Source organism: Trichomycterus rosablanca, chromosome 14, assembly GCF_030014385.1.
Source record: "Trichomycterus rosablanca isolate fTriRos1 chromosome 14, fTriRos1.hap1, whole genome shotgun sequence".
NCBI lineage: Eukaryota > Metazoa > Chordata > Actinopteri > Siluriformes > Trichomycteridae > Trichomycterus > Trichomycterus rosablanca.
The window spans coordinates 5,071,779-5,097,453 of NC_086001.1; the positions used below are offsets into that span (position 1 = coordinate 5,071,779).

Here is a 25,675-nt window from a genome sequence, read left to right on the forward strand (position 1 = left end):
TGAATATTTTACACATTAATGCTATACACATAGTGCTCCATAAAATCATGTGTGTATGTATGTATACACACACTATTGGTAGTTCTGTTAAATGAGCCGAGTTTCAGGAATTAGGAGGATCTGGGTTAGGTACATAACCTGACTGTTAAACATTTATGAACCTTCCTCTGAGAGGTGAGTGTTAGGAGATACAGAACAAATCAATATAGAGTCAAGTGTTTGTGAATGCAATTTACAGCTTCAAACCAGGTAAGAAAATACACAAAATATTCATTTCTGATGGTGTCATTTCTTCAAATTTATTCATCACCTTTTTGGATAAAAGTATTTCTAAAAAAAAATAACTTAATATATGCAAAAACGATTTTGATCTTTGTGTGTGACATTCATAATTAAAATAATTCTAAAAGCTTTATTTCTTCTCAAAAATGCCATTGTTTTATGAACATCACCAACAGACTAGAAGGAATAAAGCTGAAATGCATCATATGTTTGCATAGTAACAATTTTCTTCAGCAAAACAATCATTGTTTATTTTATTGGAATATTAGTTTAATAAAAATATGTTATTTTCTCTCAGCTTATAATTAATGTACTTTTTTTTTTTAATTGCTGGGTAGGATGTAAAATGCTGGAGAGAAAAAAATACCTTTGTTTTAACTGTATAAAATTAAAAGCTATATGTGAAAAATATATGTAAGGGTTGTGTGTGTGGTGAATAATAATAAGTTGAATTTTATTGCTGTTACTGTTATTATTCACTCACACACGGTTTGGACCCACTGTGCAGAAAAGAATTAAATATAAGTAAGTTTGGTTGTGCTTGTGTTACTTCTGTGAGGTGAGAATCAACTTAAACTGGATTCAAACCCAGGACGGAAGTGTGTAAGAGCTGCAGGTTTGTTATTCCCGTGTATCTGCGCTCACATGTTGTTACTAAAACGCTTTTACACTATTCGAAGTAATAAAACTCACCAACAATCTCGCCTATAGGTGAAGGTGAACAGCCCCGAATCACCTCAGCAACAGTTCACCTTCAATACTTTCTCATTTCTAATCTTTCTCCCCTTTTCACTTTCTTTTCTTTTCCTTCACTGGTTTCTTTCTCCAGCTCTTTTCTGAATATCTACATAAATAGATATAATTTTACCTCTCGGGAAAACCCAATACAATACCGGCTCATTACCATTAAAGTCTGAGCACCGCGTTGTCGGAACGCGCATTAATATACGTAGTACTGAGCTCAGGTGCTGTACATCTTCACTGATGAGCGCGGTGGCCGGTGGGAAATGTAGTTAAATACGAATATGAATACCTTTAGAGATAGATGGATGGATGGATGAATGGATGAATGGATGAATGGGGCGGCACGGTGGCTTAGTGGGTAGCACTGTCGCCTCACAGCAAGAAGGTCCTGGGTTCGATCCCCAGGTGGGGCGGTCCGGGTCCTTTCTGTGCGGAGTTTGCATGTTCTCCCCGTGTCCGTGTGGGTTTCCCCCGGGTACTCCGGTTTCCTCCCACAGTCCAAAAACATGCCACCAGGTTAATTGGAAACACTGATACCTAGCCACTAGATGCACTAGTGCATTGTAGTGCCGGTCCCAAGCCCGGATAAATTAGGGAGGGTTGTGTCAGGAAGGGCATCCAGCGTAAAAACTGTGCCAAATCAATGAGCGATCATGAGGATGACTCGCTGTGGCGACCACTGAAAAAGGGAAAAAGCCAGAAGAAGAAGGATGGATGGATGGATGAATGGATAGATACTTTATTGATCCCGAAAGAAAATCTGAGTCCTAGTAGCATTGTACATCAAATCAAATACACACTATAAAGAAAAAAATTACAACAATATAAATTCAAAAAAGTACAAACACTTTTTACAGATTGAATGTAACCTGAGTTTTACATTTACTGCATAGCTACAGAGCAGTTATTAATGATGAGGATGGATTGAGTGTAAATAAACAAAATAAACAAATGGAATGGAATTAAAAAGTGCAGGAGGGTGCAGTTTCAAGTATATAGTATTTGGTACAGATTAAATATACATATTAAATATAAAGTGATAAGTGACAAGTATTGCACATTGGATTGGGCCAATATAGCCATAACTATATGTACATTAGCATACATATGCATGTGTATGAATATACTTAGGTACACATATATACATGTATATACGCTCAGTCATTAGTGATCACCCGTTGTGTATTATTGCGCTATTTAGTTTTTGTTTTCTACTTTGTTACAACATTTTCAACAACACCACCACCACACTTCCATTATGCAGGTCTTAGGCTACACTACCTATTCTAAGTATTAAAAATATGTGGTTGTATTATTTGGTAAATGAATCAATCATGACAAAAGAACATGTTTAGATTCACTGGCTTATTCATACTCCCTGTTTTGTTAAGTAATTTGTTAAATGCATTTTTAAAAAAAATCCAAATTCTGATTTTGAAGATTTAAATTTTCTTTACATAACATTCTATAAAAACCTTTTTTATTTGGTTATTTTGTACTTTTAAGCCTTGACTGAAAACTACTCAAAAGTAAAACCATTAAAAAGAAATAATTAATTTAATAGAAAAATTAATAAATATATTTTTGTTATTTCTTAACTGCTTAATCTGACTTTGTGTTTTTCAGGTTTCATGATGTTACAGCGAAGACTCTTTTATTTCCTCTTTTTGTCTTTGGTATGTGTTGTTGTTACAGATGAGACCATTGAGATCCTAAAAAATATTGAAGATCTAAAAAACATAGAATTTGGCCACGATTACCCACACCATGGTCTTTTCTTGTTGCACTTTCTGGCGAGTCACATCTCCATCGATCTATCAGAAGGCATCCTACTTCATTTTGATCCAGAACGGCAGGACTACGGCTTCCAGTACTATAACAACACTAGAATTGATGGAAATACCTTCTTGCATCCTGATGATCCACAGGACAGGGTGTACTACACTTTGGGCGATCTTAGTTCAGAGGCAGTTCGAACCAAGCTGCCTCCATATGTCACCCAAGAATTCTACAATGCGTATGAGAGTCCCAAAAGAGACCTCGACCGGATGGTCCTAGAAATGCAAAAAGGCAGCTCAAGAAAAGCAGACAGGGTGTACATCACACAAGTGGTAATTCACCAGCAGGGATTGCAGTACAACCAAAATAAGACCTTTGAGATCAGCCCTAAACTCATAAAGCAAGTTCAAGCTCTTCAAAAACCTCTTAATTTGCTTCAAGCTCTTGAATTGCTCTCGACAGACAATTTAAATGCAAGTAAGGGTTCATCAGATGATCCCAGACTTGCGCTTCCGAGTGACCAATTCCTAAACTACTTAAAATATTCAGAAAAACATCTCAAGAATATTTTTGAAGAACCAAGTCTGAGGTGGCTTCTGATTCTGGCTGGATACGATCTAGATGGCAGGTTTAAAGTCCATGAGAAAATTTGGTCCTGCTCAAAAGATGAGTCATTCCAGCGTGAACAAACTACAGGCAATCAAAAGGTCCACCTATGCGAGGGTCCAGCAAAGATAGAGGTAAAATCTACAGAAAATGGTTACGCCAGACTCACGTGGAGTGGTATACCTAAGAACATCTTAGATCTTAAACCTTATCTCGTCCTTTTTAAGAGTGATTCATCAAATGATCTTGAGACTTTTGAGTCCCTCCAGGAAAAAACCTCTGGATCTGTGGACACCACCATGGCCCTTAATCATGGACTACATCCACGTCTGGTTACATACAACTTTGCCAACAAATATGGATTCCTCGGCATCCGTTACTCTGTGATTTGGAGAGGGCCACAGTTTGACGAGGCTAACAGGGCCATTCCCGTCGACATCACTGGCTACAATGCGAGCCTTCAACTGTATACCAGAAATGGATATGCATGTGCTCGCCTCTACATCAAGAACTCCTTTACAGACTGGGAAAACGAGTTCAGGTACTCATGGGTGGGATTCTACACCAGCGATCAGGATCCCAATCACAAACATCAGCACTATCAGTGGGTCTCTAAATTCGACAAGGTCGACAATAAATCTGATGATCATCTGATCTATGAGTATGAGTCTTCGTTAAGCATCGGACCTGGAGTCCAAGCTCGATTTCTGTATTCTAGTCAAACTGTCTACACTCGTCTTTCCCTCAGATGGTCTTCTGTGGCTGTGAAAGCTCGCACTGTTCCTTGGGAAAACATGTACAAATAATTAAACTTAACTAAAAAGTGTACTGAAGTGTAAAGTGAATGTATCCTCCAAGTGGTTGTGTGTATATTTCTAAACGTTTAAGAAATAAAAAGCACCCCAGAATTTATGTAACATTTTCAACACTCACACTCATAATGTTACAACCACCTTCTGGTTGCTACATACACTGGTTATTTTATCAGTTTCAATTACCATATAGAAGCACTTTGTAGTTCTGCAATTACTGACTGTAGTCCTGTTTCTCTACATACTTTTTTAGCCTGCTTTCACCCTGTTCGTCAATGGTCAGGACCCCCACAGGACCACCACAGAGCAGGTATTATTTAGATGATGGATCATTTTCAGCACTGCAGTGACACTGACATGGTGGTGGTGTGTTAGTATGTGTTGTGCTGGTATGAGTGGATCAGACACAGCAGCGCTGCTGTGGTTGTAATGTTATGGCTGATCTGTGTACATTTGTTTGAGTTTTAAATCATTTCTTGGTCTTATGGAATTAATTTATCTATTTTTAATTGGGAAAACATGTCCAAATAATTAAACTTTTTATTTACTAAAGTGTACTGAACTTTTTACATCACTGAATTTATCCATCAAGTCGTTTTTTATAGATTTATATAAAACCTATAAAGAAGTTATAAAAAAGTTAAGTAATAAAAGTATCCAATCATTTAGTCACAAAAAAGTTGCAGTAATTGTTGAAATCACAAAACTGCCATAACAAAAAAGGACTCAAAATTACACTTAACTTTTAAGAAAGAAAGAAAGAAAGAAAGAAAGAAAGAAAGAAAAACCCAGAATATATTTATGTAATATTTTGAACACTCAGACTTATATTAGTTTGAGTTTTAAATCAAACATTTCAATCTTTTTCATGGAATAAATGTATCTATGCTTAATTAACAGCTTGTGTTTATTATCATTGTTGTTGTTGTTGTTTTGACCAACATCATGCTAATAAAACGTCATTGCAGTGACGTCGTTTCCTGTTATTGAATTCTTTACTGGTGATTACGAAATACTTCATAACAAAAACTTAGAGGTTTTTGTACTGGGTAGCTTTTCTAAAACTTTTAGGACAATCAGAAATATGTCGGGGTGAGTACAGATTTTTTTCTTTTGAATAAGAAACATTACAGATTGTTTTAGATAATAAATGAATGTTATTACAGATTTATTTCTGTTATACAGTTTATTCTGCAGGAATAACAAATGACCGTAATGTTTCAGAAATGCGCAGTGTGTTTATAGGATTTCTGTTCTTTTAACGCTTACACACTACAGACTGCTTTATTTTATTTTATTTTTAATAATAATTATGTTTTTATTATAATACGTGATCATAAACTAGCCGCATTTCTCTTCCCACCCTCATTCCGGCTGCACAAGGAAATATCAGTGCGCGTCTATTAGATGATGGATGTGCAAAAAAATTTGTGTTCGTTATCAAAACAATGCAGATCATTTCTCAGTCCATGTAGTGCATGAAAAATGCATCAAATGCATGAAAAGCTGTAAGTTTGTATTACCTTATCATCTGTAGTTTAATACTAAACTTCTGAACTAGGAGAAATTTAGGCAACAGAGAAACTTCTGTTACACCTCAGATCAAAATATATTAGAACTAAAAATCTCTATCTTATCCTTATATATAATGATATATTATGTTATATATTATTATTTATTGTTGTGTGTGTATATCTATCTATCTGTCTGTCTGTCTGTCTGTCTGTCTGTGTGTGTGTGTGTGTGTGTGTGTGTGTGTGTGTGTGTGTGTGTGTGTGTGTGTGTGTGTGTTATTTATTTATTTATTAGGATTTTAACGTCATGTTTTACACATAAAAAAGCTTGAAATGTTTAAACCATTATAAGCCTGAGTGTTCAAAATGTTACATAAATATATTCTGGGTTTTTATTTATTTATATATGTATTTATTTATTTACATTATACAGTCTAAACAATTAAGGGTTAAGGGCTTGCTCAAGGGCCCAACAGACAGTGGAATCTATCTATCTGTCTGTCTGTCTGTCTGTCTGTCTGTCTGTCTATCTAATCTATCTATCTATCTATCTTATCTATCTATCTTATCTTATCTATCTATCTATCTATCTATCTATCTATCTATCTATCTATCTATCTATATTTGAGTATCTGAGGATTTATTTATTTATTTATTTATTCATCAGTTAACAAGTTTAACATCAAACACAGTCATGGACAATTTTGTATTTCTAATTCAACTCACTTGCACGTCTTTGGACTGTGGGGAGAAACCGGGGCTCCTGGAGGAAACCCACACAGACATGGGGAGAACATGCAAACTCAGCACAGAAAGGACCTGAACCACTCCACCTGGTGGCCGAACCCAGGACCTTTTTGCTGTGAGGCGAGAGTGTGAGGCGACAGTGCTACCCACTGAGCCATCATGCCGCCCTATGTGTTGTATATAATCCCACTAAATCAATTAAATAAAATGTAGTATGAATATTTTGGACACAGCATGTTTTTGCTGAATCCACGATAACTTTATAAAGAAATTATTATATCAAAAAAATGAAAAAGAGCAGATGCAAAAGTCATTAGAATTACGAGAATGTGAAGTTCTACACAATATGGTTTAAATTGGTGGATGTCATTTTAATTATTGAGTTTAGGTGTTTCAATCTCATGCATTGCTATCAGGTGCATAAAGTACACATCCATGTTACATAAAATCAATCTTTAAACTCTGTAGCAACAGTTTAGGAAAGACCCATTCTGTTCCAGCACAACTGTGCCCCATTAAACAAAGTGAGGTCCATAAAGAAATAGTTTGATGAGTTTGGTGTGGAGAAAATCCATTGGTTTGGACAGAACTCACTTTTACCCTCAACTTCAGTAAACACATCTGGTATGAAACAGCCAGACTTTCACGTTTAACATCAGTGCCTGACCTCACCAATGACTCTCTTTTAAGAAATTATTTTTTAAAGTAGACAAATGTTTACAACACACTGTTATCTTGTGGACGGTCCTTTAGTTGTGTATCTAAACCTTTGAGCCGCAATGTACAAAGTACTAATAATTGTCTGTCTTCTTATTTTTTGTTAGCTTTAGGATAGTGAGGAAGGCGTTCCTTTGCAGTATTACAGTTTGTCTGGTCTTTACCAGCATCACTGCCATTAAGACCATAAAAGTTATTAAAGACCTGAACAATGCCACAACACTTACCAAAGAATTTCCACGACATGGATTTATGCTTCTGCACTGGTTTGCCAACAATGTGGATGTTAACTCGAATGGAGACATACAGCTTCAGTTTGATCCAGCACTGGGAAGCTATGGATTCCATTGCCATAAAAACAAGATATTTGGCCAAAATACTCAAACTGAAGCATTTTCTGAGAGTCAGTACTACTCTTTGGGAGACCTCAGTCGTAGAAGTGCTCGAATGTTTCCTTTTTACGTCACACAGGACTTTCATAATTCAGAGGGATTTCCTAAGAAAAACACAGACCGGGTGTTGATTCATGTTCAGAACAGAAGTCCAACCAAAGTGGAGAAAGTGTATTTAACAGAGCATGTTGACAACCAAGGTCAGGAAATTGCATACGACTTGGACAGCACCTATGAAATCAGTGCTAAACTTCTAACTCAAATTCAGTCACTTAATAATGATATAGTTTGTGATTCAGGGGATCCTAGACTGGATTTTAGCCTGTGTGAGTTTTTAAATCATCAGCAAAAAACAGCAAAAGTATTGACAGCATATCCAAAGATATCAGGTCTCGAATGGTTTCTGACTCTGGCCGGCTACAACATTGACCAGAGGTTTGATGTATTTTCACAGACATTTCTCTGCATGACTAACCACACTGCTAATTCAGCAAGTAATCTGGATGGGAGTTGCTCCTCACTGTCTGTTGAAGGTTACCCACACTACAAAGTCAAACTAGAGGTGATATCCACTTCACGAGGGTATGCAAAGGTCATCTGGAGTGGAATCCCAGAGAATGTGGCAAGGACGAAGGTGAACATTGGCCTTTATAAGGATGGACCTGATGCAGAACCTATAAAAGAGTATTCTCTGAATGGAAGGACATTTGGATCCATAGACACCGGGGTGCCACTTAATCCTGGCCTTCAGGTACAGCTTTTTACAAAGGAAAAGGTTCCTTACTACTATTTTTTCAAGTCCACGTACTACACAACAATTTGGAAAGGCCCAGAGTTTGACGAAGCCAACAAGGTTCTTCCGACCATAATCAGAGGTTATCAAGCCAGCTTGCAGCTTTATACCAAGGATGGCTATGCCTGTGCTCGACTCTACATTAAGAAGTCTTTTACTAATTGGAAGAATGTCTTCGACTACTCCTGGGTGGGATTCTATGCTGACCCGCTGGTTAATAATGATGATTATAAAGCATATGCATGGAGCGTAAACTTTGACAGGAGTCCAGAAGGTGACTGTCCCTTAGATTATGAAATCTACCAGTATGAGTCCAGCGTGTATATTGGCCCTGGAGTCCAGGCTCGATTTATGCTGACCACACATCAGGGAAGTGAGAAAGCTCGAACTGTACCCTGGGAAGAATAATTTGTTTTCAAACAGTGGTCAAGCTTCTAGCAGAAGGTGTTGACCCTTAGCTTTGGTCCTACAGATTTACAGGGTAGTAGACTATAAAATTGACTTCATGGTTCGATTTGTTTTCGTCTGCATAAGATTAGTGTCTTACTAGGATTCCTGCTGACATGTATTGCTGTGTGTTGTACAGTAAGAGTCCTGAGGGTCTCCTGAGGGTCATAAGGGTTTGAAGCAGAAGTCTTCACTCTTATATGCTCACAGTGCCACGGTGCTCACAGGTTTAATTAATTTGATTGTAGACCAACAGTCCTACATAAATTTATTAAGCAAATACCTGCTTGGGAAGATCCCTGGTGTAAGGGATCACTGGTGCTCTATGCGGATTTCAAGATGTTCCTAAGGGTTTCTGAAAATCTGTTTAAAAATATACATACGGCAACTTAGATGATTCATTAACATAGTTCATGTTTGTGCTCATGTAAACAGAGCCCTTTTAACTGTACTCATTCCAAAAGACAAGGAATAACAAAGTATTCGGCAATCTTTGAATGTGATCATGTCAGTTCTCAGATCAAGATCAGGTCTTGAGTTTGAGTCGTTCCTTTGAAGAAGATGCTCAGATGACTACAACAACAAGGATTTGATGGACTCAACCGAACCTGATTTAAAGCCTCTGATTACTTATCATACATATGAACAAAACAATTTCATGCACATTTGTTAAAGATTTAACTTATCTCTCAGACTGTTATGCTGATTATATGGCTTGTAATTAAAAACATTGTATGAAATGTAAGAAAAATGTAAAATAAAAACATTTTCACTAGCAGCCTCAGACGTGTGGTCTCCACTCTACATGACATGCACATTACTGCTTGTTCCAGCTTGTAAATATATAAAAACATTTTTTAATCTGGTGATTACTTCCAATGACAACCATTAGGAAACCTGGAGCTAAACTCAATTTAAATGTGGCAAGTTTTTAAACCTCATGTAATTTGATCACACAACTAATTAGAACTCATTACAAACTCATTAAAACATTCTGACTGATTTACATTTTTAGCTGATGGATAATTAAGTCATTAAGCTTTAAATCGGTGAACTTGGTGATTGTGATGTAGTCAGTGCTCCTCGTTTGCAGTATGTATATATACACTACAGTGCCAAAAGTATTCGCTCGTCTGCCTCCACACACATATGAACTTGAGTGACGTCCGATTCTTAATCCATAGGGTTTAATATGATGTTCGCCCACGCTTTGCAGCTATAACAGCTTCAACTCTTCTGGGAAGGTTTTCCACAGGGTTTAGGAGTGTGTTTATGGGAATTTATGACCATTCTTTCAGAAGCGCATTTGTGAGGTCAGACACTGATGTCAGACGAGAAGGCCTGGCTCACAGTCTCCGCTCTAATTCATCCCAAAGGTGTTCCATCGGGTTGAGGTCAGGACTCCAGGACTCCATACACAGTGCCTGTCAGTATGAACTCGACTCATGCAGGTGAAAAATGTCGGAGCGGTGAGGGGTCGAATCAGTATAGAGGACACAATCAGGGTAATTGGACACGACTAGATTAGGGGAGAAAATTGGGGGAAAAAAGTGAAAAAAAAAAAAAAGACAATATAATATACGACTCTTTAAGGCTTATTTTTAATGGCAAACAAACAAAAAAACAAAACAAGCATTTTTGTATTTTCAAGAATAATTTATTGCCAGTAGTGAAGCAGTTAAGCTAGTGGCAGTATTTAACAAAGAAAAGGAAACAAACAAAAAAATGAAATGCTTCACAAAAAAGTCCACAAAATCTCGCAATATAAATACACTGGGTCCCGTTTATTCTTGCTGGACAAAAAAAACAAAAAACAACAGAGATTCAAAAAAGTTTAACAAAAGACTGACACAAGAAATAAAATAATAACATCACAAGAGTACACAGAAGTGGAAAACATCTGTCGGGATGGTCACACACGTTATCACTTTTTCTTCGTGAATGAAAATACAGCTGATCATGAGACACTGGTTCTACTTTGTGAATATTCCTTTTTTTCTTTATTTTTGGAAAATAAAAATCAGAAATCTGAAAATATCTACAAAAAAAAAAACACAAACAAAAAATAGTCAAGCCTTAAAATCAAACTGTACAGTACCATTTCCATTACAAATGAACACATTTGTAATAATAATAAAAAACAAACAGATTGCATGGTTTTATCTATACACATACAGACAGCTATCGCTTTGAAATGACGCTTTATTTTTTTAATTTTCTTAAACACAGCTGTGTAAATGTGTGCATAATTACTGGTACCAAATACACGCCGGGTGTATCCACTCCTCCTGTCTAAAGGAACTCCTGGGTTCCGAGGAGGAAACGTCCATATACAGGATGTCCGTGTGTAATAAATGTATTGTACGTATTATTGTGTCTCCTGCATAAGGTTTAAAATTCAGGCACTTTTTGATTTCTGTTTATGGATCCAGTGTCAGACTTCGGTATGCTGCTGCGGCGGTATGAGTTGTTGCCGAAGGCGCGGCCCGTCTTCTGCGCCGCTCTCACAGTCACTAATCGGCGCCTCCGACTCCTCCACGTCCGAGCACGACACCGTCGACGCGTACAGTGACAGGGAAACGTTGTCGGCCACGAGGCCGTCGTTCTTCTGCGCCTCGGCGTCCGAGGATGGGTACTGATGGTGAGGGAGGTAATGGCTGAGCGTGTACAGCTGGGGTAAAGCCGGCCTCTGGCGCACCCACGATCCGCCGGGGCTGGAGGGGGCGGGGCCGAGAGTGTCGTACGCCGCCGGTGGAGGAGGAGGAGGAGGAAGGTCGTCGTGGGCAGGGAAGTCGTCCGGTGGAGGAGGGAAATCACTCTCGATATCGTAGCCGCCCGTGTAGTAGTCCGTGTCTAGCAAAGCAGGGTCGTTGTACAAGGTGGGTTGGGATTCGACCACCTCACACTGAGGAAACTCCTGGATTCCAGGAAGTTGAACACTCGGCATCCAATCAGATGTGTCCCAGTGATACCCTTTAAGAAAAAAACAGGAAATGTCAACAAAAAAAAACTACATACAGTAAGCTACATATACTTGATTTCAGTTCAACCAATTCACAGTTAATGTATGTGATCTTACTAGAACACGTCGTTTTATGATAAAAATACAATCCAGTTGTTTACACATTTTTCACAACAGCTAATAGGATTTTAGAGTAAGTCGTTTACATTAGGTGAATAATTAAATGCAAATTAGTCAATCAACTACCTGCAGAGCTAAAAACATCAAAACTATTTTAACAAGTTTAACAGTCATTATCCTCAAGCTTGTAGAAATTTAAGTAGTAGCCAATTCACTCACTCTCACTCACTCACTTTCTTAACCACTTATCCAATCAGGGTCGTGGGCGGGTGCTGGAGCCTATCCTAGCTTTTCAATGGGCGCAAGGCACACAGTAACACCCTGGACGGGGCGCCAGTTCAGGGCAGACACACACACACACCCATTCACTTCAGGGCAATTCAGTGTGTCCAATTAACATGACTGCATGTTTTTGGACTGGGAGAGGAAACTGGAGCTCCCAGAGGAAACCCACGCAGACACGAGGAGAACATGCAAATTCCACACAGAAAGCACCCGGACCGCTTAGCTTTTTCACAAATCTATTAGCTTTTCTAACGTGGTTCTGATCAGGATAAAGCCCTTATTGTAGATGAATAAAATAATAAATTCATTAACTATTTAAAACTGTAGCCTAGTTTACTATCAAGCTAGCAAAATGTGTGACCACTAACTGCTAATTAGCCTAATAAACTACATAGGTAATAAATAGGATCATTTGTTTTTAAATTAGACAGTTTGTATGTGAGTTACTGAGTTGTGAATTAGCTGAACTGAAAGAAAACCTGCACAAAATGACGTTAGCAGAGGTAAAATGATTTAACACGACATGCAGCACGCTCACACCAAAACAAATCAAAATCAGTAAAAAACATCACAAACTCAAACACTTTACATACAACAACAACAGAATACATTAGTAACATTAGTAAATCTTAGTAAAGAACAATATAAATGAATATAAGCAGATCATGTGTGATGTTATCGTGGGGTGAGATATACTTACACCCGAAAACATACAGGGAATTTACATTTTTATGTCATTTTTAGTGCTGCGACAAAAAATAAAATAACATTAAAATAAACTGTCAGCATGTATCTTTAAGTAATGCTAAAGCTAACAATGCAAAGATCACAATTTTAAAGTTGTAAGACGTTCACAACAATAAAGTTGATGCAACCTGTCCATCCCTGATGTCCATAGAATGACTACTGCATCAGCTAAACCCTAAAACAGTTGTGTACATGTTATAGTTATACACAGTTGTGTACACGTCAAATTGAGTCTAACAAGTTTATTAAGTTATGAGACTTTACGACTGGAGGTTAGTCCAGACTTTTCCACGTGCCACAATTATGTTTTTATTTTATTTTTATTAAGAGCAGAAAACAAGTTATGTGGCAAAAGGGGTGCACATACTTTTGCATACAATTTGACTATACCTGAATATTATTGTTAATTAATTTTTACCAACAGTTCCATCCTGGTTAAGGTTTCACCCTTCCTTCAGTATCTGCCACAGACGGGCATGTTTTTCTTGTCACAGCACTATAAAGCATGCACGGGAGGTTTTCGTTCACAGTGCGAGAAAAAAATACATCACAGGGCTTCAGGCAAACACTCAGAAATGCAATTCACCTCTCTGGTTCTTGACCTCATGAGTCGAGAGTGATTCTTTAAAGGGAAGCAAAGAACAGCATAGAAAAGAGAAAGAACACGTCAAACATCAGAAATATTGAGAGAGAAGACGACGGTTGGAGAGATGACGCCTGTAGGACACGTTAAAGCCATGTTTAACCAGACGTGTTGTCTTATGGGGCTTCATGAGAACAAAAAGAGAATAATCTGCTTTTTATGCTTTTATTGGTAAATATTTTAATTTGTTTGTTAATAATGACTAATCCATTTAAAATTAATCTATCTACCTACCTACCTACCTACCTACCTACCTACCTAACTACCTACCTACCTACCTACCCACCTACAGCAATTCAGTTAGCAATTGGTTAGTCAAAATGTCCAAGATGTCGAAGTCTAAAGCAGCTAAAACACGACTCGGGTAACTAAGTTTGGAAAACTCCCAACCAGTCCTGTGTCCTCTTGGAAAATTTGACTAACCGATTGCTAACTGAATTGCTGTAGGACTGCTAGGACAATTACTAGGTAGGGCCTTATTTACATGATAGCATTTTTATACTGTAATAACATCAGATGGGTAGAGGTGGGGGTTGTCAAAACATGGACGAGAATTTTTGTATTTGGCTGGATGTTTTAGGTTTACATTCAACTATTAAGGTAGCTGTGCTGTGTATTGCAGCTTCCATTTATTCTATCATTTAATTCATGAGTGTAATTTAATGACCACTATGAAATTTGGCATTTTTCTTTAAAAATCTAAGAAATGTGTGATTTTTTAAAACCGAGGTCCGTGATTAAGCACATTTTCCCGTGAATTTAGTAGGGCCATACAAATAAAACATATATATCATTTTTCTGATGTGCTACCAAACAAAGTCCTTTTTCCCCAGACATGTGGCTGGTTAAAGAACTGGCATCTACGTGTCCTTACACAATTTTTCACCCACCATATAAAAACAACAAAGACAAATCAGAGACAAGAACGAGATGTAGATGGATGCAGATGTAGATCTGACATATCAGATGGTACCTTGAGTCTCCACCGAGCCAGCGGCTGGGCTGACCTGGTGGATTACTGTCACTATGGAGGCTTCAAGAGGAGGAAGGAAGGATGAGATGAGAGAAAGCTCACGTTAGTAAAGGAAGAGAAAAAAAACACATAAGAAGAGAGAGAGGACACCACCTGAAGAAGACCACTATTGATGATGTAAAAGTGACCATTTCTTCAACAATGATACCTTTTGTTTGTTTGGTACCAGACTAACAAGCATTAACATCGGTTTCTGGAGGTTCCTGAGTTGTTTTGAAGTGCAGCCAACATTATAAAGAAATGTAAACATTTGATTGGTCATTTGCCTGAAACAGGTCATGTGGGTAAGTATCCTTCAGGCCAACCAAGAAGGATGGGTCCCTGCTAAGTCTGGTTCCTCTCAAGGTTTCTTCCCATAATTTTAAGGGAGTTTTTCCTTGCCACTGTTGCCCTTGGCTTGCTCAACAGGGGGTTTTGGTCTGTTGGTAGTGGATTCTGTAAAGTTGCTTTGAGACAATGTTCTTTGTAAAAAGCACTATAGAAATAAATTTGACTTGACTTGATCAACCTACATCAACTAGCCTGTCATGTTTTGTAGGAGCAGTCACACTACTCTGAGATTCTCATGAACTGCCGAACTTCTCCTCTCAGAAGTCCAGAGATAAAGCCCAGAGTGCATGCTTAATAATCCAGGTACACAAATCCACAAAGCTGAATCAGTTCATCTGAACTAAGTTATTGTGTCCAGATGTGCCAACTCGTAACCAATTGTAACCAATATGCTTAAGGCATAGTCCATACTTCATGACCGCAGGTGGACATAGGGCCAAAACTGACCAGTTTACCAAAGGCTTCACCTGCAAACTGGGCTCCTGCTTTACCACCACAGAACAACTTACATTCTGTCAAGCCGACAAGCTACAGTAAAGCGCTGAACACTTTGTAGAGGCTAATCATCATGTGATTGGATAGAGGAACGACTGAGATGTTTTTATGCCGTGTGATGAAGTGTTGAAAATGAACGAGTGAAGATTGTGTGGTTTTGAGCTGATGGTTTCACAACACTGCAGAGATGCTGATGGTTCTGCTGACAGTACGATGAGGTACAGTACAGTACGACCGGAAGGAAGGACCCGAGAATTCTCAAGGATAAAAGAGAGAAAAGTCTGATGTAGGAACAGGAAATTATGTAATTGGTCATTTCTACAGGGTCAGTTTTGGGAAAAAGTTCAAGGGGTGGGGGCCAAGAATTACAGGTAAAAGAATTAAAGGAGTAGAGAATAATTCATTTAAAACAAAACATAATAAATAAAGAATAGAAACAAGTGAGCAAAAATAATAGACTCAAAATGTTAAGAAGAGGGTAAAAATACTTAAGTACAGAGTAAAGCTGATAACACTCAACTACACCAGACCAGGTATAACATTATGACCACTGACAGCTCTTGTGGGGTGTTCCCGGTCTGCAGTGGTCAGTATCTATCAAAAGTGGTCCAAGGAAGGAACAGTGGTAAACCGGCGACAGGGTCATGGATGCACGTGGGGAGTGAAGGCTGGGCCCAAGTGGTTCGATCCAACAGACGAGCTACTGTGGTTCAAATTGCTGAGGAAGTTAATGCTGGTTCTGATAGAAAGGTGTCAGAATACACAGTGCAGCGCAGTTGCTGGACTATTTAAAGGGGGACCAATACAATATTAGGAGGGTGGTCATAATGTTAAGCCTGATGAATGTGTAAATAATGCATAATAATAAAGATCAAAGGGCAAAGACTTGATAGAACAAAAATTAATATAACAGAATAATAAGGAAGTCAAAAGGGTGTGGAACAATAAAACATGATAAAGAAGGACAAGTATGCTGGTAAATGAGTAACAGGGTCAACAGTGATGGATTAACTGAGTAAAGAGGAGAGCAAATAACAACTGATAAAAGATCAGAGATCAATAAAAAGGTATAAAAAGGGCCACGAAATCAAAGAAAAGAGAAAGAACATGATGTACCATTTTACATCAAACGCTGTGAATCCATTGAAGCTTTGTTTAAAAAAAGAAGAAAAGAAAAAATAGACAAGGACTGATTGTAAATTAAAGAAATGAAGAAATATGTCACCCAAAATCACCCTCATCTCATGCCAAAGACCTACAAACATTTCCATCGAGCAGGAAAAAACACAAAAAAGTTATTTTCCCTATTTTATTCCTTGAGAAGCTCGTTCAGCCCTGTACCAGGCGTTTCCTTCCTTCTGCATGTGAGCGTGTTAACTTACAAGTTTAGCTAAAACCTTGCTCTGTGTCTTTGGTGCGGTTTGATCCAAATGGGCGCTAACGTCCGAGAGCAGCGAGTAAAAGGGAAGAGAAAGATAAGAACAAGACTGAAACCTACAAACCACCTACAAACTTTTACAATCGAAAAAAAAGGGAAAGACAGAACAGGGTTAGTTTTCATGCTAATGCTAAGAACACTACTGAGCGAAAGTGAGATTACTGGATCGATACTAGATTTGGCTTTTTCATGCGGAAAGATAAGTAAGTTAAACATCTGCAGTAAATAAAATCCAAACCAACTGAGATAATTAGCTTGTGTTGCACTTATTATCAGTAACATCAGGATTTAAATGAGAAGTTTCTTTATCTGTTAGGTTATTTGAAAGTGCTACATTAGGTAATAATGGACTAAAATAATTAAAAAAAACTAACCCTAAAGCCTAAAACCTTTTAGTTTTAAATTACAATGACATAAATGACAATAATTTCTTTTATTTTTAGGCTTTAAATTGTAGAATTTATTCTTATTAAAAATGACTTAACACTTTGTTTATCTCTATTTTAGCCAACATGTAATTTTTGGTTGAATAGTTCTGATTTCACAGCCTCTCTGATATTGTTTAGTAAAATTAAAAATGAATTAAAAAATATATCACTTTGAGCAATGCAAACTTCTTGGATGTTACTACATCATTTGTAATTATAAAAATATATATAATGAATATTTAAAAAAATCAGCTTAACTATTAATGTGACTTTCGGCTCTGAAACTTTAGACTTATCACAATCTGTTATCACAGAACGATGGATATTTAAGCATAGTTTGATGTCTGGCTATTATAAATCAATTGCTCTGATTATAATCTCTTAGATTGATGCTCTAATACTGAAGCGGCTAACTACTTATCAGCAGGTACTTTAGACAGCGAGTTGCTCTTGTGACGTTATACTGAACTTTGTCCTGTTTGACTAGACTAAAATAAATCAACTACAACGATGTAAATTGAAACTGGAACACTGGAATCAACGTCCACTGGTATAAACATAAACTAGTTTATCATCTAAAGTAGCCGTGACCACTACATTTATAACCACTAGTTCCAGAATGTCCACTGCACCTCAGGGCTCAGGGCTTGAAAAGTCTCATCATCAACAGGACAATGCTAAACATGACACGGTAGCTCAGCTAGCACATACGTACCGTTATCGTCGCACGACTCTGACTGGAAGGAGCTGAGCGACTGCACTTCGGACATGCTGCCCCTGGTGTTATAGGGGTGGCACGAACCATCCTCCACTGGCTTCTTACTGAAACACGGGTCCAGGTCCACCACTTTAGCTAACGGTCAAAGAGAGAGAAAGGGCACAATGGGAATCAAACATAAGACCTTTGTGTCCCTGAAAACAGTCAAGCAAGCTTCACATCAACATGAGATTAAGCTGCTAGTTTTTGTCCATGTGAACAGACAGACAGATAGACAGATCCTGAATTTAAGACTCTACTGGTCAGAGTTATGGTAAATATAAGATTCCTCTACTCGTACCATCGTAGTCGTAGTCCCAGCTGGGTTTCTGGATGGAGTCGCTGTCCGAGGCGGAGTTCGAAGGTGGTGGAGGGGGGAGGTTCGGCGCCACACTGCAAACAGCCACAGCTTTGCGGTGCCCGTGACCCACCGGATCCGGGTTAAAGGTGCTAAACTCGGTGTGTTCCGGCATGGCCGACCCCTCGAACGAGCTGCGGTCCAGGTTGTTCCGTGAGTCGCTCGGTACACTAGGGGTGTACGAGATGGGTCGCACGGGCACCTGCGGCGGCACGTCCGAGTACACGTTCCTGCCCAGCTTGACGTCGAAATACGGCCGCTGCAGGAAGGACGAGGACAGGTGCTTATCGTCGCTGTGGGATTCAGGCTTCTTGCGGCGACAGACGCGCTTTCGGATCAGGACGAACAGCAGAGCCATGAGGAAGATGCTGGCGACGAAGACGGCGATGCCGATGACCTCCTCCAGGCCGATGTTCCAGGACGTGGAGAGGACCTGGTTCTGGATTCGGCCGTGAAGCTCGCAGTGGTGCCCGCCAAAACCATGTGAGCAGTTGCAGACGTACGAGCCGTAGGTGTTCTGGCACTGACCGCCGTTAGTGCAGGGGTTCTTCAGACACTCATCCACATCACTCAGGCACCTGAACACACGCAGACACACGTTTACGTCATTAAATGGTACAAAGAAATTAAAGCAACCTTTAATACTCTTCACACACACACACAGACGATTTATAGATGTTTTAATGTGTAATTTTAATTATATAATTATTATTGTTTTTATTTTACTTAAAATTTAACCATTTATTTTATCTTATAAATTATAATATTATTTATTTGTATAATAAATATTATTTATATTATTATTAGGTGATATTTATATAATTATTATAATATTTATATAATTATTGTATTTATATATTATTTATATAATTATTATGAAAATGCTAATAAATTTTTTTTTTAAATACATAATTTATTTATAGCTGCTCGACTGGTGCAGCAGTCTGTTACGCTAACCCACCACTTCTGAGATCTGGGTTTAAATCTCAGCGGTGCTGTCGGCTGTCCGGTCAACTACACAGACTGTGGGGGGTCAAATCCCTGTTATGGATTGGCATCATGTACAGGCTATTCCTGTCCTGTGCACAGTGTTTCTTTTGTGCTTTTGTTTCTTAGCTGTATGGCATGGTGACTGGCACTGTTGCCTAACAGCAAGAAGGTCTTGTGTTCGATTCCCAGGTGGAGCGGGCCTGTACAAAGACATGCGAGTTAGATGAACCGGAGATACAAAATTGGCCGCAAGGCAATGGAATGAAACCAAAGTGTAAAACATCACCTTAAAATCCTAATAAATAAATACATTTTATTAATTATATGTTAAATTACTGTTTCATGTTCTTGTTTATTACATGTTTTATTGCCATTTTACTCATTTACTGTATTTAATCTTTAATCTTTTCCTGTATTTATTCTTTAAAAATATGAAATATTTTAGTGTTATGGTTAATTAATGCCTACAGAGCAGGAACAAATAAAAATATCAAATTTTATTCAGTTCACAATTTCCACTGTCTAAAATGTTAACTAATGGCAGTAAAAATTTAAACCAATAGAAGGACTCGTATGCTGGCTGAAGGTGAAGCACAACCCCATTTGACAGCAACGGATCTGAAGAAACGTTTTGTTTGCCTGGTGCTGGTGGTGCCGCTCTACTGCGCACACATATCATCTGCAACGGAAGAGTCATCAGGAGGAAAGTCTACCTGCAACCTCCTTCCCAAAGTCAATGTCTGAGTTTTGCATCCTGGTAAACATCCAGGTAAACATCCAGGTAAGCCAGAGGCATCTTGGAAACAAGTGCGGGGGACTAATAAAGTACAAATGCAACTAATTGGCCGCAATTAGCGAGAGTACGTTCAAAGAAAAAAACGCTCTTAATGAAATGAAGCCCTCGCCAGCTGTTAAGCTTGAGGCTGAATCTATTACATTTGGAGTTGTGTGCCAGCCGCTGGCACAGGAAACACTGCATGGGTGGATGGAAAATGGATTGTGCTAAATATGACAAACACACACACACACACACACAAACACAGTGACAGCAGTACTGTACCTGTCTCCTTGGAAGCCGGGCTCACACTCACACACAGGACCATCCAGACTGTCGATACACCTACCGCTGTTCTTACAGGGGTTCTCAGTACAGTACGGACCCAACTGACACCTACCATACACAAACACACACACACACACACACACACAAACACACAGAGTTACGCAGACACATTAAAAGCTGATGTGAGGGTCTAGTGTATATGCTAATACGGAAGAAATAGGGACAGTGTGAGGGACAGCTATTCCTCATCTGAGTATCTGAGTCTTACCGCTGGCCGGAGTACTGGCCTCTGCACTGGCAGTAGAAATCGTTTCCGTGTGGCACACAGGTTCCTCCGTACAGACAGGGGTTGGACGAGCAGGGACTGATGCTCACCTCACAGTAGCTGCCCATAAACAGTGCGCTGCACTTACAGAAATAACCTACGGCAAGAACAAAGGGACAAACATGGAGGAAAACAGGTGAGGTTCAATTGGCAGTTGTAGCCTAGCGGTTAATGTACCTGGTTAGTAATCGAAAGGATGCTGGTTCAAGCCCCACCACTGCCAGGTTGCCACTGTTGGGTCCTTGAGTAAAGCCCTTAACCCTCAATTGCTTAGACAGTATACTGTTACAGTACTGTCTGGTATAATGTCTGTAAACAAGGCACTGAAGCAACCTCGCTAAAGGACGTACGACTGTGTCACCTGACAATCTGCATATTGTTATATCTGTGTTTACTACATCCAACACTTCATACCTCCATTGGGAAGCTCAGCACAGGTTCCTCCATTGGCGCAGGGTTGACTCGCGCAGCTCGATACCCGGGGCGGCGGACTACACCCGGGCACAGCCTCCACCAGCTCCTCCAGCAGCGACTGAGCACCGAGTGGCTGCGTCCTCAGCGGCAGCTCCCGTCCGTTCAGCACTACGGCCTGCAGACAGCCCCTCAAGCCGTTGGCCACCGCCGCCTGCCGCACGTGCCCTCCGAAGAACACGCTGGCGTCGAGGTTGAGCGTGCGCAGGTTCCCCGGCGCTTTTCCCGAGGCGGTGTGTGTTCGGTCGAGCGCCAGGTGAGCATAGTTGCCGTTCACCTCCAGGGAGACCGAGTGCCACTCGCCATCGTTAACCAGCGGGCTGTGGATGGAGACGACGCCGGGGCCGCTGCCACAGTCGAACTTGTACTGCAGACGCCCGTTTACGATCTACACACGAACACAAAACATTCCGATTGGGTTAAATTAAGAAAAATGTCACGTTTTAAGCTAAAGCTAACAGTTTAGCTCCTGCTTTTAGTGTTTTCCCCCCAAACCAGGACCTAAACCCCAGCCAATAGGATGTCTCCTGGTGTTAACTGGATGATTGTTTGTTTGTTTATTAGGATTTTAACATCATGTTTTACACTTTTGGTTACATTCATGACAGAAACAGTAGTTACTCATTATACAAGATTCATCAGGTCACAAATGGACAATTTATTAATGAATTTAGTATCTCCAGTTCACCTCACTTGCATGTCTTTGGACTGTGGAAGGAAACCGGAGCACCCGGAGAAAACCTATGTGGACACGGGGAGAACATGCAAACTCCACACAGAAAGGATCCAGACCACCCCACCTGGGGATCGAACCCAGAACCTTCTTGCTGTGAGACGACAGTGCTACACACTGAGCCACCATGCCGCCCCTAACTGGAAGAATTTTGACCTTTAAACCAATCATTTGGGTGGGGGCGGTGGGTTGGCGTCTACATACTTTTGGCCACACAGTGTACATGTCCCTGTATGTACAAGTGTACGTACATGTCTGATTAAACTGAAACATTCTCCCAGGCTAAATGCAGTAAGAAAGATGTGTGTACAGTTCCCACAGATTAGTGGGTGTGGGTGTGGGCGTAACATTCTTACAAGCTAAATATACCATAGTGTGTGTGTGTGTGTGTGTGTGTGTGTGTGAGTGCTAGTTTAGGATAAAGACAGAAATAGCAGGATGCTGTAATGATGATAGAAAAGCAGATAGCGGTCCTCATGTCTGCCGGCTCTCCAGCATTCTCTCTCAAGCTTTCTCTGATTCTCTCTTTCTTGTTCTCAGTGTTCAGTGCCAGGGAGGAATTTGTGAGAAAGTGCTTGTGCCAGTCCTCTCACACCACAAAAATAACCCTGTCTATTTCTACTGGAGACTGAGAGACCCTCGAGGTCCAAATGTGGAGGAGGGATTAAACAGGAGTGTTAGAGAGAGGGAGGAAAGGTTGAGAGAAGGAAAGAGAACAAGACTCAGAGAGAGAGAGAGAGAGATTCCCACACACATAACAGTCATTTTGATCTACTGTTGCTAATAGGGGGCGGCGCGGTGGGTAGCACTGTTGCTTTACAGCAAGATGGTCCAAAAACATGCAGTCAGGCTAATTGGAGATACTAGAATTGTCCTAGATGTGAGTGTGGGTGTGTGTGTTTGCCCTGTGATGGACTGGCAAACTGTCTGGAGTGTTTCCTACCTTGTACCCGGTGACTTGTACCCACTATGACCCTTAACATGATAAAGCATGGTAAAACAGATAACGAATGAATGAATGAATGTTGCAAGTAGTATTAAAAATGGTCAGTGATAGCTCAGCGGTTAAGGTACTGGACTAATAATCAGAATGTTGCAGGTTCAAGCTTCACTACTGCCAGGTTGTCACTGTTGGGACTGTTGCCCCTGAGCAAGGCCCTCAACCCTTAATCCTCAAACTGTATTCAGTCAGAATTGTAAAAAAGTCAGTAAATGTAAAAAGGGGCGTGGTCTATCACCGGAGGAGGTGTGGTTTGCAGTTAAGGGGTATGGCCTCAGCACCTGTAATATAAACGTAGGAGCAAGGAGGTGTGGCCTTTGCATCTTTTTATTGACGAAGGTGTGGTGCATGTAAGTCTAAATGAAAGGGCGTGGTCTCTGAGGTGTGGCCTCTGTTTCTGCCAATCCCAGCAAAAGTGGAGTGCCAGTGAAAAGCCTTGGCACCTAACAATCACAACACAATGGGCGTGGCGTGTCAGTAAGTTAAAAAAGTCGAGGCATTGGTTCTTCTCATTAAAAAAAGGCCTTGCTGGGCACTTGGGTGGGGCAGCCTTATGTACTCGTGAGTCTTTATTAAGGGGGTGTGGCTTACAAAAGGTAAAGAGTATGGTCAAGGTGTGGCATCTTAGCGAAGGACGTACTGCATTTATGTATTGGTATGGAAAAGTTGGCCCTATACCTGTCAGTCATTGAAGTAATTTAAAGCTAGCAATGATAAAAAGGAGTTCCATTTCAGTGTGTGTGTGTGTGTGTGTGTGTGTGTTTGTTTATTAGGATTTTATTTCTTTTTCTTCCACTTTAGCACATCCAATTTCTGCCCGTCAATCATCCTCTCACTAATGCTGGTCCCTGCTCCTGATTGGGGAGGACGAGGCTGCTCCACGCCCCCATCCGACACGTACACAGCAATCGAACATCTTATCACCTACACTTGACGAGTGAAGTGCAGTACAGCGCCGTGTACGGAGAGCCACACCCTCTACCGCACTCCTTTCCCATCTCACTGCAGGCGCCACCAACCAGCCAGCAGAGGTCGTAATCGCACCTGAGAGAGTCTCCATCCGGCTTAATCCCGCCCCTATCTGAACAACAGGCCAATCGTTGTTCATGTGGCCGCTCAGCCTCAGCCGGCAGGCAGAGCCGAGACTCGATACGATGTATTCGAGATCCCGGCTCTGATGAACAGCGTGTTTTTTAATCCGGAGCACCCGGAGGAAACCCACGCGGACACGGGGAGAACATGCAAACTCCACACAAAAAGGACCCAGACCGCACCACCTGGGGATGGAACCCAGGACCTCTTGCTGTGAGGCGATGGTGCTACCCACTTAGCCACCGTGCCGCCCGTGTGTGTGTGTGCGTGTGTGTGCGTGAGTTCACCTCCAGGATGCTGTAGTCCGTGCCCTTGGCGTGCATGATGGTGGCGTGATCGGAGAAGGTCCGCAGCCTCAGAGACAGATTCATCTCCTCTTTATTGTCGCTCTCCATTAACCTATAGCGTGCGTAGCCGCTACCGCTAAACGTCAGCGCACGCCCTCCTGAAAAACAAAAGTTATATAACGGTTTATTTCATACCCTGAAGTTATTACATGCAGATTTGAGGGTTCGTCCGTACCTCCACACTGTCCTCGCTTGTCATCGGGGCACACACAGCTGAACGTGGTGTGTGTCGGGTCTTCCACACACTCCGTACCTTCGGGACATGGGTTCCCTACACACAGCTTACTCAGATCAGCACACTCTGCATCTACAGACGGAAACGTTTATGATTAGAAATATTTATGATTAGCTCTAATTATGGGGTATGGGGTAATAAACGACGTGTTCAGTATTAGTTTGTTTTACCCTGGCAGAGACACTCGGCCGTCCTGGTGTGGCGTGGCGTGACAAAACTGAGCCTTGCCGTGCTGAACGCCGCCATAGCGCCCGTCTCCAGCGTCACCATCTCCTTGCAGTGGCGAGGCGGGCAGTCCAATTTAGCGCAGAGTTTGTTGCCCACGCGGACGATCCTCACTCCCGTTATATCTTCGATGGTACCGACTGAGGCGTTCAGCTTCCTTAGCACAACATCCTGTGCCTGCTCAGGACTTCCCGTTTTGTCGAGAGCGAGAAGCACCTCCAGGTCTTCGTGATCGGTCTGCAGGCTGACCAGCTGAACGTCGCTGCGTCGCACTCCCGCCGTGTTGCTCAGCGCCCGAGCGAAGGTGCGCCAGTGCTCGCCGACAAACTCCTCAGGTGCGATGGAGCCCAGGCGGACGCATATGAGACCGGTTAGGGCGGGCGCGGGACGCACGTGCACGGTGATGCGCGCCCACGCCGTGTATCGGCCGTCGGTCACCGTGGCGTTGAGTGCGTAGCGACCAGAGTCCAGCGTGCCCAGTGCCACCAGGCGTCCGTCGGCAGGAGAGACGGAAAAGAGGGCGGAGCTGTCAGAGGGGGAGGCGTCACGGCTGATGCCGTAGGTGAGCGTGTCGTGTACGTCCTGGTCGGTGGCGTGAATTTTGCCCAGCACGCCACCTCCCACGTATTCGCTGGTTGCCACGGTAACAAAGACATCGAGTGGGAGGATGACTGGTGGGTGAACGCTCTCCTCAATCAGACGGACGAACGCCAAAGCCGAGGAGGAGAGAGGAGGCCGGCCGGAGTCAGAGACCTGAGGGAGAGT

At 41.0% G+C, this 25,675-nt stretch overlaps 3 protein-coding genes across 4 annotated transcripts in view; 2 read left to right on the forward strand and 1 right to left on the reverse strand.

The window, feature by feature from the left end:
* The first annotated feature begins 140 nt into the window (after positions 1–140).
* On the forward strand, positions 141–4,775 carry LOC134326068 (uncharacterized). Of its 2 annotated transcripts, none has more exons than XM_063008271.1 (2): positions 141–174; positions 2,722–4,775. In XM_063008271.1, the coding sequence occupies exons 1-2, from the start codon at positions 156–158 to the stop codon at positions 4,215–4,217; spliced, it is 1,515 nt and encodes a 504-aa protein (XP_062864341.1). In that variant the 5' UTR covers positions 141–155; the 3' UTR covers positions 4,218–4,775. The 2 variants fall into 2 exon arrangements, with proteins under 2 accessions (XP_062864341.1, XP_062864340.1); XM_063008270.1 differs by having other exon boundaries at positions 167–249; positions 2,653–4,775.
* Positions 4,776–4,873: 98 nt separating this feature from the next.
* Positions 4,874–9,611, forward strand: LOC134326070 (uncharacterized). The gene is made up of 2 exons (XM_063008272.1): positions 4,874–5,315; positions 7,309–9,611. The coding sequence occupies exons 1-2, from the start codon at positions 5,308–5,310 to the stop codon at positions 8,792–8,794; spliced, it is 1,494 nt and encodes a 497-aa protein (XP_062864342.1). The 5' UTR covers positions 4,874–5,307; the 3' UTR covers positions 8,795–9,611.
* An 804-nt stretch (positions 9,612–10,415) lies between these two features.
* The window catches only part of fat1a (FAT atypical cadherin 1a), a 109,363-nt gene continuing 94,103 nt past the window's right edge, over positions 10,416–25,675 (reverse strand). The window contains exons 19-27 of the mRNA XM_063009026.1: positions 24,856–25,663; positions 24,626–24,757; positions 24,391–24,548; positions 21,222–21,666; positions 20,751–20,904; positions 20,480–20,590; positions 18,373–19,007; positions 18,030–18,167; positions 10,416–11,806 (exon numbers count right to left, since the gene is read on the reverse strand). Of these exons, the coding sequence (XP_062865096.1) occupies positions 11,268–11,806; positions 18,030–18,167; positions 18,373–19,007; positions 20,480–20,590; positions 20,751–20,904; positions 21,222–21,666; positions 24,391–24,548; positions 24,626–24,757; positions 24,856–25,663 (3,120 nt within the window). The 3' untranslated portion in view covers positions 10,416–11,267. The remainder of the gene's footprint in view (positions 11,807–18,029; positions 18,168–18,372; positions 19,008–20,479; positions 20,591–20,750; positions 20,905–21,221; positions 21,667–24,390; positions 24,549–24,625; positions 24,758–24,855; positions 25,664–25,675) is intronic.